General features: G+C 36.3%; 1 protein-coding gene and 1 pseudogene across 3 annotated transcripts in view; one reads left to right on the top strand and one right to left on the bottom strand.

Annotated features, from left to right (window-relative positions):
- NCK1 (NCK adaptor protein 1) overlaps window positions 1-17,831 on the top strand; it is a 53,929-nt gene that overhangs the window by 34,731 nt on the left and 1,367 nt on the right. For 2 of the 3 annotated variants that reach the window (XM_005863535.2, XM_005863536.2), the window contains 2 exons: window positions 2,501-2,744; window positions 15,610-16,322. In XM_005863535.2, the coding sequence (XP_005863597.1) occupies window positions 2,519-2,744; window positions 15,610-16,322 (939 nt within the window). In that variant the 5' untranslated portion in view covers window positions 2,501-2,518. Of the gene's footprint in view, window positions 1-2,500; window positions 2,745-5,260; window positions 5,357-15,609; window positions 16,323-17,831 lie in introns of those variants that run through there. The other variant, XM_005863537.2, reaches the window with a different exon arrangement.
- On the bottom strand, window positions 10,876-11,463 carry LOC102239172 (annotated as a pseudogene).

Raw genomic sequence — 17,831 nt, 5'->3', positions numbered from 1 at the left:
CTGGAGCAACCAAGCCTCCTGCTCGCTTCAGCTCCGTGGCTGCCGGCCGCCATCTTGGTTAGGTTAATTTGCATATAGTTGCTCTGATTGGCTGGTGGGTGTGGCTTAAGGTGTAGCAAAGGTACGGTTAATTTGCATGTTTGTCATTTATTAGATTAGATATATGAGAGTGATTATTTCCTGATAGCCTTGCCAACAAACTGTGTTATCAGTCTTTTGGATTTTTGCTAACCGGATAGGTAAAAAATCATATTATGGAGCAGTTTTTATTTGCATTTCTCTATTACAATGAGTTTGAACATCGTTTCCCAAACTTAAGGGACATTTGCATTTGTTTTCATGTGTACATTGTACTTGTTTTCAGAGCTATTGATGAAGTTGTTTATAAAAATTATTTTTTGAATGTCTGCAGTATCTATAAGTATAACTCCCTTTCTTTCCTAGTATTTGGTTGTGCATCTTCCTTTTTTCATTACTGAATCTTACCAGAATTATATCCATTTTGTTAGTTTTGACAAAGAGCTACCTTTTTGTGGTTGGTTTTTTTGGTTTAGGTTTTTCTTGTTAGGTTTTTTTTTTCAGCTTTTGTCCTCTATGTTTATTTTCTGTTTCATTAAGTTCTGCTTTTATTTGTATTATTTCCTTTTATCTACCTTTTTTATATTCTTCGGCATTTCTAACTGCTTAAGACACATGCTCAGTTCATTAATTTATTTTTAGTATTCTTATTTTTCTGATGTAACTGTGTACAACTAAGGACCTACTTTTGCCCCACCCTATTTATTCCTTTTGCTGCACCCCACAGGTTGGCAGTATAGTCTTTATTACTTTACTTTTAATATTTTTAAAATTCTGTTACTTATTTTCTGACACATGAGTTTTTAGAAATTTCTAAACGTGGTTTTTTAAAAAGCTGTCTTTTTGTTATGGTTGTCAGAGAATGTGGTTGTAGGATATCAAGTACATTAAAGTTGTTGAGACTTTTTTTAATTGCCTAGCATTTGATGAATTTTTATATTTGTTTGGAAATTAGAATAAAAGTATAATATGCTAATTAGACCAGATGGCCAAACGACCTTCTGGATGACCTTCCAGATGAAGCTGAGGCAGCTGCCACGGATGCAAGGGCCAAGCCCCTTGCACAAATTTTGTGCATCGGGCCTCTAGTATTTTTATGTTCACTAGAGGCCCGGTGCATGAGATTTGTGCACTGGTGGGGGGTATCCCTCAGCCTGGCCTGTGCCCTCTCGCAGTCCAGGACTCCTCAGGGGATGTCTGTCTGCTGGCTTAGGCAGAACCCCTCTCACAATCTGGGGCTCTCACAGCCCTGGCCCCTCGCTCCTTACTGCCGCTGCGCTTGCCAGCTGTTAGCTGGGCTTCTGGCTTAGCAGCGCTCCCCTGGTGGTCAGTGTGCATCATAGCAACCGGTTGTTTCGCTGTTCGGTCGATTTGCATATTATACTTTTATTATATAGGGTTAGAGGCCCAATGCACGAAATCCGTGCAAGAGTAGGCCTTTTCAGCCCTTTGCTGCTTCGGCCCTCGCAGCTCCGGCTTTGTCTGGAAGGTCATCCTGCTGTTTGGCTATCCAGTCGATTTGCATATTATGTGCTTTTATTATTATAGACTAGAGGCCCGTGCATTTGTGCATGGGGGGGGACACCCTTCAGCCCAGCCTGCACCCTCTCCAATCGAGACCCCTTGGGGAATATCCAACTGCCAGTTTATAGGGCCTAAGCTGGCAGTCAGACATCCCTCTCACAATCCAGGACCGCTGGCTCCTAACTGCCCCCCCCCCTGCCTGCCTGATCACCCCCAATTGCCTCCCTCTGCCGGCCTGGTCGCTCCTAACTCCCCCCACTCCACCAGTCTGGTCACCCCTTACTGCCCCGTCCCCACCAGCCTGGTCGCCCCACTCAGCATGCTGTTCAGTTGTTTGGTTGTCCCTCACTAACCCCCCTGTCGGCCTTGTCGCCCCACACAGCCTGCTGTTTGGTCATTGTTATTACTGTGACAGTGTCCCAGACACTTTGCATATATCTCTATTATTATAATAGATTATTATAGATTAGTTCAAACTACATGGTTATGATATCAGTTCTGTTCTAGCTTTACTAACTTTCTTGTCTCCTTTATTTATTAACTGAGATAAATATGTTGTTAAAAATTGTCCTCTGTGACCATAGATGTCTATTTTTTTGTGTGGTTCTAGTAATCTATTTTGGAGCTATGTCAATCATAAGTAAGAGGTTATAGACTTTTTATTACTGTATAGTAAACTTCTTTATCATTAGTAATGGTTTTGCCTCAAAGTCTTTTAGTGTGTAATTAATATAGCTACACCAGTTGTGTTTTGATTTGTATTTGCTTGGTGTATTTATTTTTTCATATTTTTACTTTTAACCTTTCAGTGCTCTTAGGTTTTTTAGGTGTATCTCTTTTGAAAAGTATGTAGACTGCTATTATTTACATCTTAAAAATGTTTTCTATGTGGTTACAGTGCTGAAGCTGCTGAAAGATGGCAGAGGAAGTGGTTGTAGTAGCCAAATTTGATTATGTGGCCCAACAAGAACAAGAGCTGGACATCAAGAAGAATGAGAGATTATGGCTTCTAGATGATTCTAAGTCTTGGTGGCGAGTTCGAAATTCTGTGAATAAAACAGGTTTTGTGCCTTCTAACTATGTGGAAAGGAAAAACAGTGCTCGGAAAGCATCTATTGTAAAAAACCTAAAGGATACATTAGGTAAGTTATTCTTGTATTAAAACAGCAACAATACTTTCTTTTAAGTAGATGTTAGAGCTTGGTTCTTTGTACATAATTTTGGCAGCAGTGGGCAGATCTGACTAGAAAAGGGCTGAACTGGAATTTCAGCTAGACAAGGTAAGTTTGGCTCATAGTAGGTGTTCACATCAGGAGACCAGTGGACGTCATAAGTGTTTGTGGGAAGTTTCTATGAATCTAGCTCTGGTGGGTCTGGCCGGAGTTCAAAAATCAAGCCAGGGTGGTGCTAAGGAGCAGAACTGACTGATCTAGCAGGGGCTTCTTGAACTCTGAGTACCTGATGGAGTTAGGCAAATTCTGCATCTAAATGAGACAGGGATAAATGAGTAAGATGCAGAATTACCACCTTGAAATTAAGGCAGTTTATTTTGCATGGCACATTGCTATATTTTAAATATCTAATGGTTTACACTTTGAACTTAACTTTTAAAAACAAACCATTATTTTATTCTTATAGTTGATAAAAGAATTTTAAATTGTGAATCATTACTGTATAAAAGTAAATTAGATTCATTACTGTAGATTAGCCTCTATAAGGCTGATCTTTTTTATTTTGTTTCTCCTTTTCCCCCCATTCTTTCTTCCTCTAGCTCAGAGGTTCTCAACCTGTGGGTCGCGACCCCTTTGGTGGTTGAACAACCCTTTCACAGGGGTCGCCTAAGACCATCCTGCATATCAGATATTTACATTACGATTCATAACAGTAGCAACATTACAGTTATGAAGTAGCAACGAAAATAATTTTATAGTTGGGTCACAACATGAGGAACTATTTACAGGGCCAGAAGGTTGAGAACCACTGCTCTAGCTGTAAAGTTTGTGTGTTTTTACTGGCCCTCATTAGGGCCAGAGATAGTGGAACCTGCTTTCACACTTGCCTTGGCTGAGCTGATAGGAAGGAAATATGTCCAGATGAGGAGTGGCCTCTTTTTTTTTTTAATTAAAGTCTCCTTGGCTGACAGGAAGGAATTGGGAGGGACAGAATTTCATTTTTTGTATTCAGGCAAACATGCAGACATTCTATTACTTAAGGATTCTTTGTATATATGTAGAAGAGAAAGTAAAATTTTTCCTTGTGAAAGTTTGAAAGTAATATGGCGTAACTGACAAATATAAAATTATTGATTAACTACTTTATATTATTTTTTATTTCTTATTTATTGTTATTCTAGACTAAATCAGCAATAGAAGACAAATCTTTTTTTGTTTTTAACCATTATAAAATAGCAAAAATTTATTGCACAATTCAAAGTAAGATATAAAGTATTAGAAAATTGGTTTCTAAACTAAAAATTCAGTATTCTAAATGTAACTTAATAAATGAAGTTATTAATCTGAATTTTCACCATGACATTTAACTGCTGTAGTGAGGTTACCTTTTTGAGATTTTTAAGGTTTTGCATATAAAACCATTATTAGTTTTTTATTGAAAGACAAACCAGAAAGAGATTTTCCTTGAATAGCTAAAAGAGACCAGAGTTAGAACCAGGAATATTTATTATTTTGTGAATACTGGACATTTATTTAAAGCAGCTGTTCTCAACCTGTGGGGCGCAACCCCATTGGCGGTCAAACAACCCTTTCACAGGGGTCGCCTAAGACCATCCTGCATATCAGATATTTACATTACGATTCATAACAGTAGCAACATTACAGTTATGAAGTAGCAACGAAAATAATTTTATAGTTGGGTCACAACATGAGGAACTGTATTTACAGGGCCAGAAGGTTGAGAACCACTGATTTAAAGCATGTTGATTAGAGCTATTGGGGATAATTAAGGTAACTTTTGTGAAGGAAGTGTGCCTTATAGTGATGAAAGCACAAAAAGGACTAGAACCACATCTAAATAGATATTTTTAAAGAATGCTGGTATCCTGCGACTAGAGCAAATGTGATGGTAATTAACAAAAGGTAGTGAAAAAACTAATACCATAGAGCAAAGAGGATAAGTTTCCCAATTTTAGATATTACTGCATATAAATTTTAAAGTCCAATTAGATACATTTTTTTTATTATTCATTTTAAGTTAGTTATCTGTAGTTAGCCTTGTATAGTGATGTAAATTCAGCGTTTGCATCAGACAGCCTTCTCTCCTTTCTCAGAATTTCTGAACTCCTTATTGGTAACTTAAATGTCCCATATAATTAATTTGTTTCACAATGATCGTGCTGATAGGGAGACATTGTTTGAAAGTTAAGAAAACACAGAAAAAAATGAATATGTGAATATATTTTCAACTGTTGAAAATATATATGACTTAAAGCTTCTTCTAAAATAACTCTGAATAATAAGGTCACATTTGTGGCCATCATGATATACTTGCTTTACAGGTTCTGTTATAATTCAGGGGTGGGGGGGGGGGGGGGGAAAGTTTGGAAAGAGAGGAGCCTTAGAAAAACTTTCTATTGCCTGGGTGTGGGCCAAGTCACATGGATTGGGTGTGGGAAGTTTCAGTGTTGCAGAACAGACCAGGAAGCTCACTCAGAATTATCCTGAGCTGTAACTGACAAAAGAAAACACGGGATTTTTATTCTAAATGGATTGGTTAAACGCCTTTAAAGATTTTTTCAGTAAGTTAATCTGTTTATTAAATCCATAGTTTTCTTGTAGTTTTCAAATTAGATTTTTCACTTTTGTAATTTAAAGGAAAACTGTATGGAGAGAACCTATGGGAGGGGGTTTATATGGGCTGGTGCTTATGTGGTTTATTAAACATAAGCTAAATGATTGGTGATAAATAATACTAGTTTTGACTTTATAAGTAATGTAGTTTTAAAATATTGTATCACTCTTTAACAGATAGCAAAAGGATATAAATAAATGATTTGAGTTTGATGCAGTTCTAATTCAGTAACTTTGAACTTAGCTAGACATTTGAAGTGAATTAAATAAATTAAAAACATAGAAAAAAGGATTGGGTAAGCAAGTTGCTTTATTGTCAACATGATTTTCACATGATCCTCAATATTTGAATTAACACAGTATTGTTTTAGTACCTTTTACTTAGATTTTAGAGGAACAATGTAGACGAGAACATTTAATAAAAGCACAGTAAAATGGAATGTTTTGATTTAATCCATGTAGGATTGTTAGAAGTTACTGTTTCAGTAAATGTGAAATTTTATAGTTTGAAATGAGTTCTGAAAACAACTGCTTGCAAAGAAAATAAAAACTGCGGAAAATAGGAAATTATTTGGCTTGTTTTTAAGTTCTGATCATAAAGTAATACTAATACTCATAAGAGCCTAATCTTTCTATCTAGTGATGGCCTTTTTATAATCTTATGACAATGAAATTGATTTGGTCTCTGAACATTTACTTGATATTTCTAGAAAAATGAACAGAGAATTGTTGTACAAGTCTCATACATAGGGAGTGTAAGGAAACGAAGTGTAACCTGTCGAAATTTCAAGGTAAGGGGCAAAATGGAAAAGGAGCAAGCACTTCGTTGAAAAAGAATATTGTAATTGTAATATTAAGACTCCTTTTATTATTTAGTTAACTTTAGTGGCCAAGAGATATATCTCTTTTGTTTGCTTTTTGGGAAGTTATAAAATTTTTTAGGTCTGCTTTTTTGGTCAGTGTTCCTTTTACAGTTTATTCTTTAACTTATTCATTTATTTGTTTATCAGCATATTTTTATTGAGAGCCTACTGCAAGCAAGGCAAAAATAATAGAATATAAAACTAATACTCTCACAGAATTGACATTCTGGTGGGGAGGTAGATGGTGGTGGTTACTTATTAATTATATAGTGGATTTTGTATCTAAGTCTGGTCATAATTGATGTTGACTATAAATCAACCAGAAATAGTATAAAATGAATATATTGTATCATTTATATAATGATTCAGTATATACTATCAATACAATGATAAAATCATCATTCTCTCTTGAGTCTTAGAAAGTTGATAGTTAATCCTAAATACATTTGTAGGTTTAGGGTCAGGATTTGAGATTTGTAACCAAAATACTCCTTTCCTCACTAGCAGCAAGCCAGAATTTACATTTATCTTGCTTTCCAGCTTGTCAGAGTAGATATAGGCTATTCACCCACCTATTCCCTAAATGGGCTTAAAAATTTGAGGAAATAGTATATGTGCTCCTTGTGTGGCAGTGAAAATACCCTTGAAAACAAAAAGTGCACAATAGTTTAGATCAAGCAGAATAATAAAAAACACTAATTTCTCTATTTTATGTAGATAAAAATGAACAGAAAATACAAACAAATTAAATAAAACGCTGTAATGGGAAGAACACTATATTTTGTATTTAGAATTCCTTAGTTCTGCCTCCAGATACACCAATTATTAGTCATGTGGCCAAGGGTATATAACTAAACTTTTCCTATTCCTTTTTTGTAAATGAGAGAATTGGGCAAGACTATGACCCTGGGAAGTCCCTTTGAACTCTAGAAGTCTTATAGTCCTGGTAAACAGCTGACCAGTCTTAGATGTGCCATAAAAACCTGGGGGATATCCAGGAGGGAGAAACTGGTTTTGAAGTGTGAACATAACAGAATTATAGTTCCCTCAAGAAAGAAGAATACTTTCTTTGGCCTCAGTCTATTGAACATTTATTTACTCAGTGATTTAGATGGAGGGAAAATAACATGCTTAACGTAAAGACCTAATACTGGAAGAATGACAAATACATTGTGTACAGAAATATATTTGAAAGCTAAAAACTGCAACAGAAATAAACAAGATAGGTAGAAACAGACATTGATGTAAATTTGTTAAGTTTTTAAAAGAAATTGAAAATGTTGAGAATCTGGCCTGGCAGCAGTTTGCATGAGTAAAAAAGACTTAGTAAGAGCTGCTGTGATAGTTAGATGCTAAAAGATCTCAAGACAGTTCATAATGGCATTGATTCAAATTTATGAGGTGCTCGGGTAAAGGGATGCTATAGCTTCTTTCTGTGTATATTGGCCAAATAAAGCATGGCTTAGTTTATATACTTTGGATAGGCATACTTTAACCAGGGGTATTGAGAAACTCAGATGCTTCCAAATCCTGGCATCCAGTATATTAAAGATTTGAAAACCAGGTTACATAAAGAATAGTTGTGGGTACAAAGATTTACCTTAGGAAGAGGACAACTATCATGTGAAGATGCAATATTCACAATTCTTAACCAGGGTTCTTAAAAACTTTTGAGGAGTTAACAATATATTGTTTTGGTTAAGAAACTGTTGTAGGAAGAGAGAAGTTAGACCAGTGGTTAGGAGCAAGGGAAGGATTGGAAGGTATACTGACACTTTTGTTTTTTTCAAAACAAAGCTAACAATAAAAATAAATGCCTCAGAGTTATGCAGATCCTCAGTGTTTAGACCTGATCATTTCCCTCCCAGTCCTGGCCAGGGTCAGCTATATAATGCTATAATAAAGGTTTAAGTATTTTTGAAAAAGTAAATACCAATACTAGGGGTTGAAAAGTAGTAACTACCATTGCTTGCTATGTGCTATGCACTGTGCTGAGTGTTTAACAAAAATTTTATGAGGTAGGTACTTAAAACCGCACCATCATTTCACAAACAAGGCAACCAGAGTTTAAAGAAGATTAAATAACTTGACCAAGATCATATTAACCAGTAAATAACAGGACGAAATTTATACTTAGGGTCTCTTTTGTACCCATATCGACTAAAGATTAGAGAAGGTTAGAGTCAAGCAATGGATTAGAAAGATTTAATGCAAAAGGGACCAATTGAGATTAGGAGGTGTACTAATCTCAATTAGTGAAGGCTTGAACCTGTCCAAACACTGTAGCGGCTCCTCACAATAAAGTTTTAATTCTGTTTCTTTGTTACTAATGTTGTGGCCCCACCCCATAACAAAGAAACAAAGGAAAATTTCCCCAAGGAGGTCATGGTTCAATTCCTGGTCAGGACATATACCTAGATTATGGGATCAATGCTCAGTGTGGGGTGTGCAGGAGACAGCCAGTCAATGATTCTCTCTCATCATTGATGTTTCTATCTATCTCTCCCTCTCCCTTCCTCTCTTAAATCAATAAAAAATAAAATTAAAAAATGCCTTAGAAAGGCGTATGTGAAAATGATTTATGAATCAGATTTTATTCAGACTGAAATCTTCATATTTTATGTGCAAGACTGAGCAAATGATAATGTACATTGACGTGTTGCAAAGAGCCGTGGTTTCCTCTGTGGGAGAATGAAGTCAGAAACACGGGTGGGTGAAGGGGAATCTCGGGGCAGTGGATGGGCACTGTTTCTAAAGACCCCCCCCCCCACCCGGGGGACCCAGCTTCTGGGGAAACGGCTGACTCCAGGTCTGGGTAAGCAAAAGGATCAGCGGAGTCTGGCATGTGCTGTTGATACAAAGAGTGAAGATGCTCTAGAAAAGAACGGGGACATTTTGAGAAGACAAGAAAGCCAGCACTAAGAAGATCATTGTATCAACTTGGGGAACCTGGAGCAGCCCCCCAAAAGCACAGGCTGCATTATCAATTTTTTTAAAAAAAATATATTTTATTGATTTTTTACAGAGAGGAAGGGAGAGGGATAGAGAGTTAGAAACATCGATGAGAGAGAAACATCGATCAGCTGCCTCTTGCACACTCCCCACTGGGGATGTGCCTGCAACCAAGGTACATGCTCTTGACCAGAATCGAACCTGGGACCCTTGAGTCTGCAGGCCAATGCTCTATCCACTGAGCCAAACCGGTCAGGGCAATTAATTCCCTTTTAATGTGCACAGATTTCGTGCACTGGGCTACTAGTTATAACATAATTTAGAAATTAACACATTGTATGCGGGAAACGTATTTATATGTTTTACGTTGACTGTAAGAAGTAGAGCCACCTGTTAGCGCGCGATAAAAACTACCCGCAAACAATGTATTAAGAGGTATTAATACTTTATATTTGTATAACTTTATAAAGTAGTTTCACATCTACTCTCATTGCTGAAAGATTGGGAAGACTATTTTTTAGCAATAGAAACAAAGGGCAGTAAACAGGCCCTTCCCAAAGAATTGTAGAAGCAGGGTAAAAAAGCAAGTTATTGATTATGCATACATTTGTCTGTTGTTCACATGATAAATGGTAATGGAACACTTGGTATGAAATAGGAAAATCTTTAGTGAGAAGATACCATGACTGAATCTTGAAGACTGAGGATGGTGAATGTCATAGGGCAGAAAAACATCATGTGGAAAGGCTCATATCCTTGAAATAGAATGTGTATTTTGGTAACTGAGGAGCTTGTATGGCTATAGCATTAGGTATTAGGTATGAGGTTAAAGACATGCTCAAAAGAGAGATCACAAAAGGCTTTGTATTGCATAGAAAAATGAATATTCTAAGCTTATGTTTTCCCTAAAATATTTCTGGCCTCTAAGGTTAAAATAGGTTATTTTTTTGTGTTTTCCCATTAGGGACTTTCATTTTTGGGTCTGTCCAAAAATTCTTTTTTCTTTTTCTTTTTGACACTGTATAATTAGTCTTAAAGGTTATCTTATTCAGAAATTTTTAAATGGGCACACAATACAATATACAGATCATGTATCATATAAATGTATGCTTGAAACCTGTATCTTATTAACCAAGTCACCCCAATAAACTTAATTTTTAAAAAATCATTTTGTAACTTGCCTTTATTTTCAGGTGTAAAATTTTATATTTTCTTTTATCAGTATTCAATTTTAATCAATTTAACAAACATTTATTGAGCATCTGCTATTACACAGTTCTAAAGTATAGGAAAATAAAAAGATCAGTGAGACAGAATGCTCTTCTCTGGAAGCTTATGCTAAAAAAAGGGGGGCTTAAAAGACAGACACAGGAAACACTGTCATACAAGGATTCCAGAAATATAAGGTGCTGGAGTTTTTTTGTTTTTATATATATATACATTTAAAAATGTTTTTATTGATTTTTAGAGAGAGGAAGGGAGAGGGAGAGAAACACTGATGAGTGAGAGAGCAACATCATTGATCGATAGCCTCCTCCATGCCCTCCACTGGGGATTGAGCCTACAACCAGGAATCCAATCGATGACCTCTTGGTTCCTGGGTCAGTGCTCAGCCTCTGAGCCACACTGGCTGGGCTGCATTCATTTCTTTAGGGAATGTGGTAAACCTCAGATTACAAAACCAAGGCCAAAATAACTTTGCAGAATTAGAATGTGGTCAAGAAACCGGTCACACTTTAACTGGATCAGACTTCAACACGGAGCATGTGTTCCTCATTCAACATGGGGAAAGAGAATAAACTCTTGCTTCTGCTCTCAGTTGCAGAGGAGGAAGTTTCTCTCTGCACTGACAAACACTATTTCTTTTTTGCTGCTCTTTTTCCTTCTCCTTTCCTTGGTTTCCCCTTTCCACGAAGTTTCTTCAGACGTCTCTGCTCCTCCTTGAAGTCCTGATGCTCGTCTCTGAATGGAGAGAGAAAAAACAAGCCAGGATTTTACAGACTGGAAAAGTACACCAATCTAGCACTGTTTCCTCTTGGCCAAAGGCTGCTCACTAAACAGTTTCACCACTTTCATGGATTTGGAATCAGTAGGCCTGGCAACTTCACCAAATAGCCGGGCACTCAGGCGAGTCATGCGCAAGGCATATTCTGAAAGTGAAGACATTTCTGGGGCAGGAGGGAGGAAGAGTCCCCAGTGGTGACCTTCCTCTCCCACATGCCCTTCCCTAGAGTTCTTAAAAGAGGAAAGAAGTGAAGTTGCTCACTACTGAGAGTGAAGGTGGGAAATGAAGGATGTTGAGAAACATGGAGTGGAAAGATGAATAAAATAATAAAGTTGTCAATTTGAAATGGTCCTTGAATAGATTTTTGAAAGGTAGAAGTTTTAATAAGATTTGGGTAAGAAACTACCCAACAAGGTAAACTAAGTCGTGAAGGTGGAAATATCTATTCAGGGAATTGATTTAAGGGGCCACTCTCCTTCTTTTTAAAAAATTTTTTAAATACATATTTTATTGATTTTTTACAGAGAGGAAGGGAGAGAGATAGAAACATCGATGAGAGAGAAACATTGATCAGCCGCCTCCTGCACACCTCCCACTGGGGATGTGCCCGCAACCAAGGTACATGCCCTTGACCGGAATCGAACCTGGGACCCTTGAGTCTGCAGGCCTACGCTCTATCCACTGAGCCAAACCGGTTACTGCAAGGGGCCACTCTCTTTTTAAAAAAATCAGTGGAAAAAAATATCCTCAGGAGAGGAGTATCAAGAAGAAAAAAATGTTTTCAGTATTTATTTCTGTTTTGCTTGTTTTTTTATTTTGTTTTATAGATTCTGATGTGGGAATCTTTTAAGAAAAAAATTTATGAGGTAAAATTTATATAACATAAAATTAACCTTTTTAAGGTGTACAATTTAATGCTGTTTAGTACATTAACAATGATGCGTAATTACATCTATCTGATTGCAAACCATTTTTATCATCCCAAAAGGAAACCCATCCCTGATTAGCAGTCACTCCCTGTTACCCCTTTCCTTCAGCCTCTACAAAGCACTAATCTGCTTTCTGTTTATAGGGATTTACCTATTCTGGCTATTTAATATAAATGTGTATAATATGTGACCTTTTGTGTCCAATTTCTTTCATTTAGCACACTGTTTTTAAGGTGCATCCATGTTGTAGCATGTATCACTATTTCAACCCTTTTATGGTTGAATAATGTTACATTATATGAATATACCACTTTGTTTATCCATTCATTTGTTGATGGACATTTAAGTTGTTTCTACTTTTTGGTTATTGTGAATAGTGAAGCTGTGAACATTTGTGTACAAGTATTTGAATACCTTTTTTTTTTCTTTTGAGCCTACACCTGGAATGGAATTATTGGATCATATGGTAATTCTGTGTTTAACATTTTGAGGAGCCATCAAACTGTTTCCATAGCACTTGCACCTTTTTACACTTTGCCCAGCAATGTAAGAAGAGTTCCAGTTTCTCCATATTCTCACCAACCCTTACTTATTTTTTTGGCTTGGTTTGGTTTGGTTTTATTATCGCCATCCCAGTAGGTGTGAAGTGGTATTGCATTGTGGTTTTGATTTACATTTCCCTAATGACTAATGATATTGAGCATCTTTTCATGTGCTTTTTTGGGCATTTGCATATATTCATTGGAGAAACGTTTATTCAAATTCTTTGCCCATTTTTTAAAATAGGATTTTTCTTTTTGTTGTTGGTTCTAACATATATATGTTCTAAAATATATACCCTTAACAGAATATGATTTGAAAATATTCTTTCCTAATTCTGTAGGTTGTCTTTTCATTTTCTTGATAGTCTTTGCACAAATGTTTACTTTAATGAAGTACAATTTATCTTTTTTGCTTGTGCTTTTTTGGTGTCAAATCTTAAGAATTCATTGCTATATCCAAGCTCATGAAAACTTTACTGTATGTTTTTTTCTGAAAGTTTTAACTATTATATTTGTGTCTTTGATCCATTTTGAGTTAATTTTTGTATGTGTTGTGAAGTAGGAGCCCAACTTCATTCTTTTGCATGTGGATATCCAGTTGTCCTAGCACCATTTGTTGAAGAGACTATTCTTTTCCCCATTGAATGATGTTTGCCTCCTTGTTGAAAATCAGTTGACCATTTAAGTATGGATGTATTTCAGAAATCTTGATTATCTGGTATACACAGCAACTTTTAAAAGCCCTTATTACCCCATGTATATCCTTTCACAAACTCTTCTTTCTCAGGTTTTTAATGTCTGTTTCTTGTCCAATTGTTGTCACTTGCCCCAGACTACTGTATCAATTAATGATTTCAGCAAAAGACACTCTTGCCCTGGGAATGCTCCAAGTCAGGTGAAACCAAGGCAAGCCATTGTGCTGGTCCTTCAGGTAGCTGAGATAGATGGAAACCCACAACTACAGTTCTTTGAGAGTAAGATCTTTGGTGCGTCTTCTGGCATTAGGAGTGCAGATTGCTGTTCTCACAACCACTACTGATTGGGGATATCAGTGATTGTTGGCAAGCAACTTAAAATGCCACTGCTTTCTCTATGCTACAAAGCAGCAGCTTCTTTCTTCCCTAAATCTGGCCTTAGTTTTTTACTACATTCCAGAATTCTGCAAAAGTTGATTCTGACCGTATTTGCCAGCTCATTCATTACTTTTTGGTGGATGGATGGAGGCCTAGAGTTTTCTACTCCATAGGAATTCTAATGTGAGGATTTTAAAGGATGATGGTACTACTAATCAGAAGTAAGAAAATTGGGAGGAATGGAGTTGATTTATGCATATTTTATTTGGACATGGGTGTTTGTATTTGAGGTGCTGTGGTACATTCTGTAGATATCTAGTGACAATTGGAATTGTAGTGCTTGAATTCCAGAAAAAGCTTAGAGCTGCAAAGAGACCTTGGAACCTTCTATACAGAAGTTATAGAACATGAAAGTGTATGATTTCCTTGAGGTATAGGGGAAGTCCAAGCATGACATCTCAGGAAACACTTTCAACTAAGGAATCATTCACCTTTGGATTCATCCACAAAAATTGACTTTGTTTCTACTACTAGTGTAGGTGCTGTACTGCTAAGCACTGGAGATACAAGGTAATAAAATCGTTTTCTATCCGAGGGAAGCTCATTCTCTTATTAAGGAGACAGACTAGTAAACAAATAGAATGCAATTTTATAACAAGGTTTAGAAGAAAAATTTAATATAAGAAGTTAGGAGTGAATGGCGAAAAAATTGAAGGAAAAAGGGAAGACAACTTTTTAAACAATGGCATAGCCTAAAGGGAGTAGCAGAGTTGAAATAAAATTATTTAAGAATAGAGGTGATCTGAGTGTGGTTTTAAACAATAGAGTAGAAAGGAAACAAGGATGGTCAAGTGTCATAAAAGAGGCAGTAAAAATGGGAAGAATCCAGAAGGATCAGTAGTTAGAAACTTGGGTGAAGAAAAGGAGTAAGAGTAATGAGAAAGTTTTGAGAGAGTGAGAAGGTATTTGAAAAATTTTACCTAGGATTGCCTTTGTTTTCTAGCTAAAAATAGAATATAAAATCATGTGATAAGAAATGAGCAGTGGTGAAAATGCCTGATTAGAGTTGATGTAACATACATTTGTGATGATGGCACCATTTGATGATTTTTTCATATCTTTCAACAAGTTTATATTAATCACCTATTGTGAGATCCTTGGGATTACATCCATGAACAAAGTAAACAAAATCCCTGCCCTTGTGGAGCTTACATGTGAATGGAATGAGAGGAAGCAAACAAATAATATATTATTTTAAAATAAACATAGGAAACAAATAAGAGCAACTTGGGTCTTAGAACTAAGAAAGCAAATGAGAGTATTACCCAGACATAACTACAATTTTATATTGTATACATCAAGTTGTAAATTAATTTATTGTTTACTTCAATTATAAAAATCTAGGTTTTAAAAATAAGACAAGAAGAAGATGGGTTTGGTGGATCCTTTATATATGTACTTAGATTGTAGGTATGAGAGAAATAATCTGTATTTACATTTCAGAGAAAATGCATTAATTTAGGACAATTTTATAATTGTGCAGTTATTTTAGGGTCTTCGATAAGAAAAAAGATGAAAAGGTAAATTTTCATATAACTACAGTTAAGTGGTTATGAAAAGAGAATTGGTAAAGGAGGTGGTCAAAAAGTACAAATTTCTAGTTATTAGTCATGGGGATGGAATATAGGGGAGAAGAGGGTGGGTGGAAAGAAAGAAAGAGGAATTTATTTAAGTTTAAAGGCTTACAAAACTAGTCAAAGATTTCTTAATGAGCAAATTGGTTTTTTAGGTTATCATTGTTTTGTTTTCTCATTACATTTTTTTCTAATTTAAACAGGCATTGGAAAAGTGAAAAGAAAACCCAGTGTACCAGATTCTGCATCTCCTGCTGATGATAGCTTTGTTGACCCAGGGGAACGTCTCTATGACCTCAACATGCCTGCATATGTGAAATTTAACTACATGGCAGAGAGAGAGGATGAATTATCATTGATAAAAGGGACAAAGGTGATCGTCATGGAGAAGTGCAGTGATGGGTGGTGGCGAGGTAGCTACAATGGACAAGTTGGATGGTTCCCTTCAAACTATGTAACTGAGGAAGGTGACAGTCCTTTGGGTGACCATGTGGGTTCTCTGTCAGAGAAATTAGCAGCAGTCGTCAATAACCTAAATACTGGGCAAGTGTTGCATGTGGTACAGGCTCTTTACCCATTCAGCTCATCCAATGATGAAGAACTTAATTTTGAGAAAGGAGATGTAATGGATGTTCTTGAAAAACCTGAAAATGACCCCGAGTGGTGGAAATGCAGGAAGATCAATGGAATGGTTGGTCTGGTGCCAAAAAACTACGTTACCATTATGCAGAATAATCCATTAACCTCAGGTTTGGAACCATCACCTCCACAGTGTGATTACATTAGGCCTTCACTCACTGGAAAGTTTGCTGGCAATCCTTGGTATTATGGGAAAGTCACCAGGCATCAAGCAGAAATGGCATTAAATGAAAGGGGGCATGAAGGTGATTTCCTCATTCGTGATAGTGAGTCTTCGGTAAGTTGGTTTTCAAAGGTAAATGGAAGTAGAGCACTGGGTATTAAAAAAAAAAATTGGAGAGGTTAGTTGGCTTCCCTATAAATGTTCTGAAGCTTAAGTCAACGTTTTTTCCAACTTTATTTTGAATAAAATACAGCCCTAGTAGTGATACTCTACTCAATTATTTGGTCTAGTCTAGTACTGTTGGTTTTGCATTCCTGAATTATTTTCTGTTGCATTAAACTGAAAAAGGGAGAAACTGGGAAAATATTTCTTTTGAAAACATTTCTTAAATTGCATATTGGATGCACTGTTGTCCATATAATAAAGGGAATTCCTAAATTTAAAAATTTTATATTTAAGTTTCTTCATAAATTGCTTGTTTAGAAATTGGAATACACTTTTATTATGTACCTCAAAAACGTTTTTTAAACGGTTATGGTATTTAAAATGCACTTGTGATAAAAGTTAAATTTTATTCTAATACTAATAGAACTATAAACCATAAAAAATAGTTATGTGGACTCTTGGGTACTGTCTAGGGATCTTAGAATTTGATGATACTCATTTCCCTTAAAAATGGCCTTTATTTTTCTTTGATAAAGGATACCACTGTGTTTCCACTTTTCAAATCATGATTAGTATTGGTTTAGTTTGTGTGTATGTAGTTGTACAAAAGTGAATGTGTGATTGTACAAAGGTTGAAAAAAAGTCAGAAGTTAGCTATCTGGTGCGAGGGGTGTGTGTGTGTGTGTGTGTGTGTGTGTGTGTGTGTGTGTGTGTGTGTGTATGCACGCACGCACACAAGAGGAAGGAAGGGATAGAGGGAGGAAAGATAATGACTGAACTGCCAAAGTCTAAAGTTCAGGAAATGGAGCCTGTAACATGCATACCCAACCCCCCAGGAAGAGCAGGTGATTGACGATAGGGAAGTGGTTGGATGCCTGACCTGGCCCTGCTTTCCAGGACAAGCAGTGGGGGTTAGGAAGGGAGTGACCTTGGAGTGATTGGTAAAGTATGGGATGTTTCCAAGTAGCCCACTGTTTGAAGCTTTGGCAGTAATTGGATAAAAAGAGGATTCTGGGGTTAATACTGACTATTCAAAAGAGTGTTAAGTTAAATTAAAAAGTCTAATTAAGGAAGTTAAGGAAGTAGTTTAATTACAGAATACTGTATATTTTCTTGTGGCTAATTGAGCATAGATATTAACCAAAATATACCATTGTTTTTAGCAGTAGAGTTTTTGAAGTAGAGATCTTAGGCATATTTTGTTTGACCTGCACATTGTTTTTAAAAAACATTTGAATATATTGTCAGCATTTAAATATTGGGAGATTAATTATAAAAATTTAGATAGCAGACCTCCCTTTTAAAATTGGAAGACCTGTCAACATTAAGTCCATATTCCTACAAGGCAGCAGTCACAGCTGAGTGGCCACCTCCCTTAGACTGGGGCTTTGCATAACCCCTCAGGAAGAGCAGGTGTTTGGTAGGGAAGAATAGCACTGTAGTTCCCTTATCTACCCT

The sequence above is a fragment of the Myotis brandtii genome, unplaced genomic scaffold (assembly GCF_000412655.1).
Source record: "Myotis brandtii unplaced genomic scaffold, ASM41265v1 scaffold18, whole genome shotgun sequence".
In the NCBI taxonomy this organism is placed as follows: Eukaryota; Metazoa; Chordata; class Mammalia; order Chiroptera; family Vespertilionidae; genus Myotis; species Myotis brandtii.
This window is presented reverse-complemented; position numbering and strand designations above follow the sequence as displayed.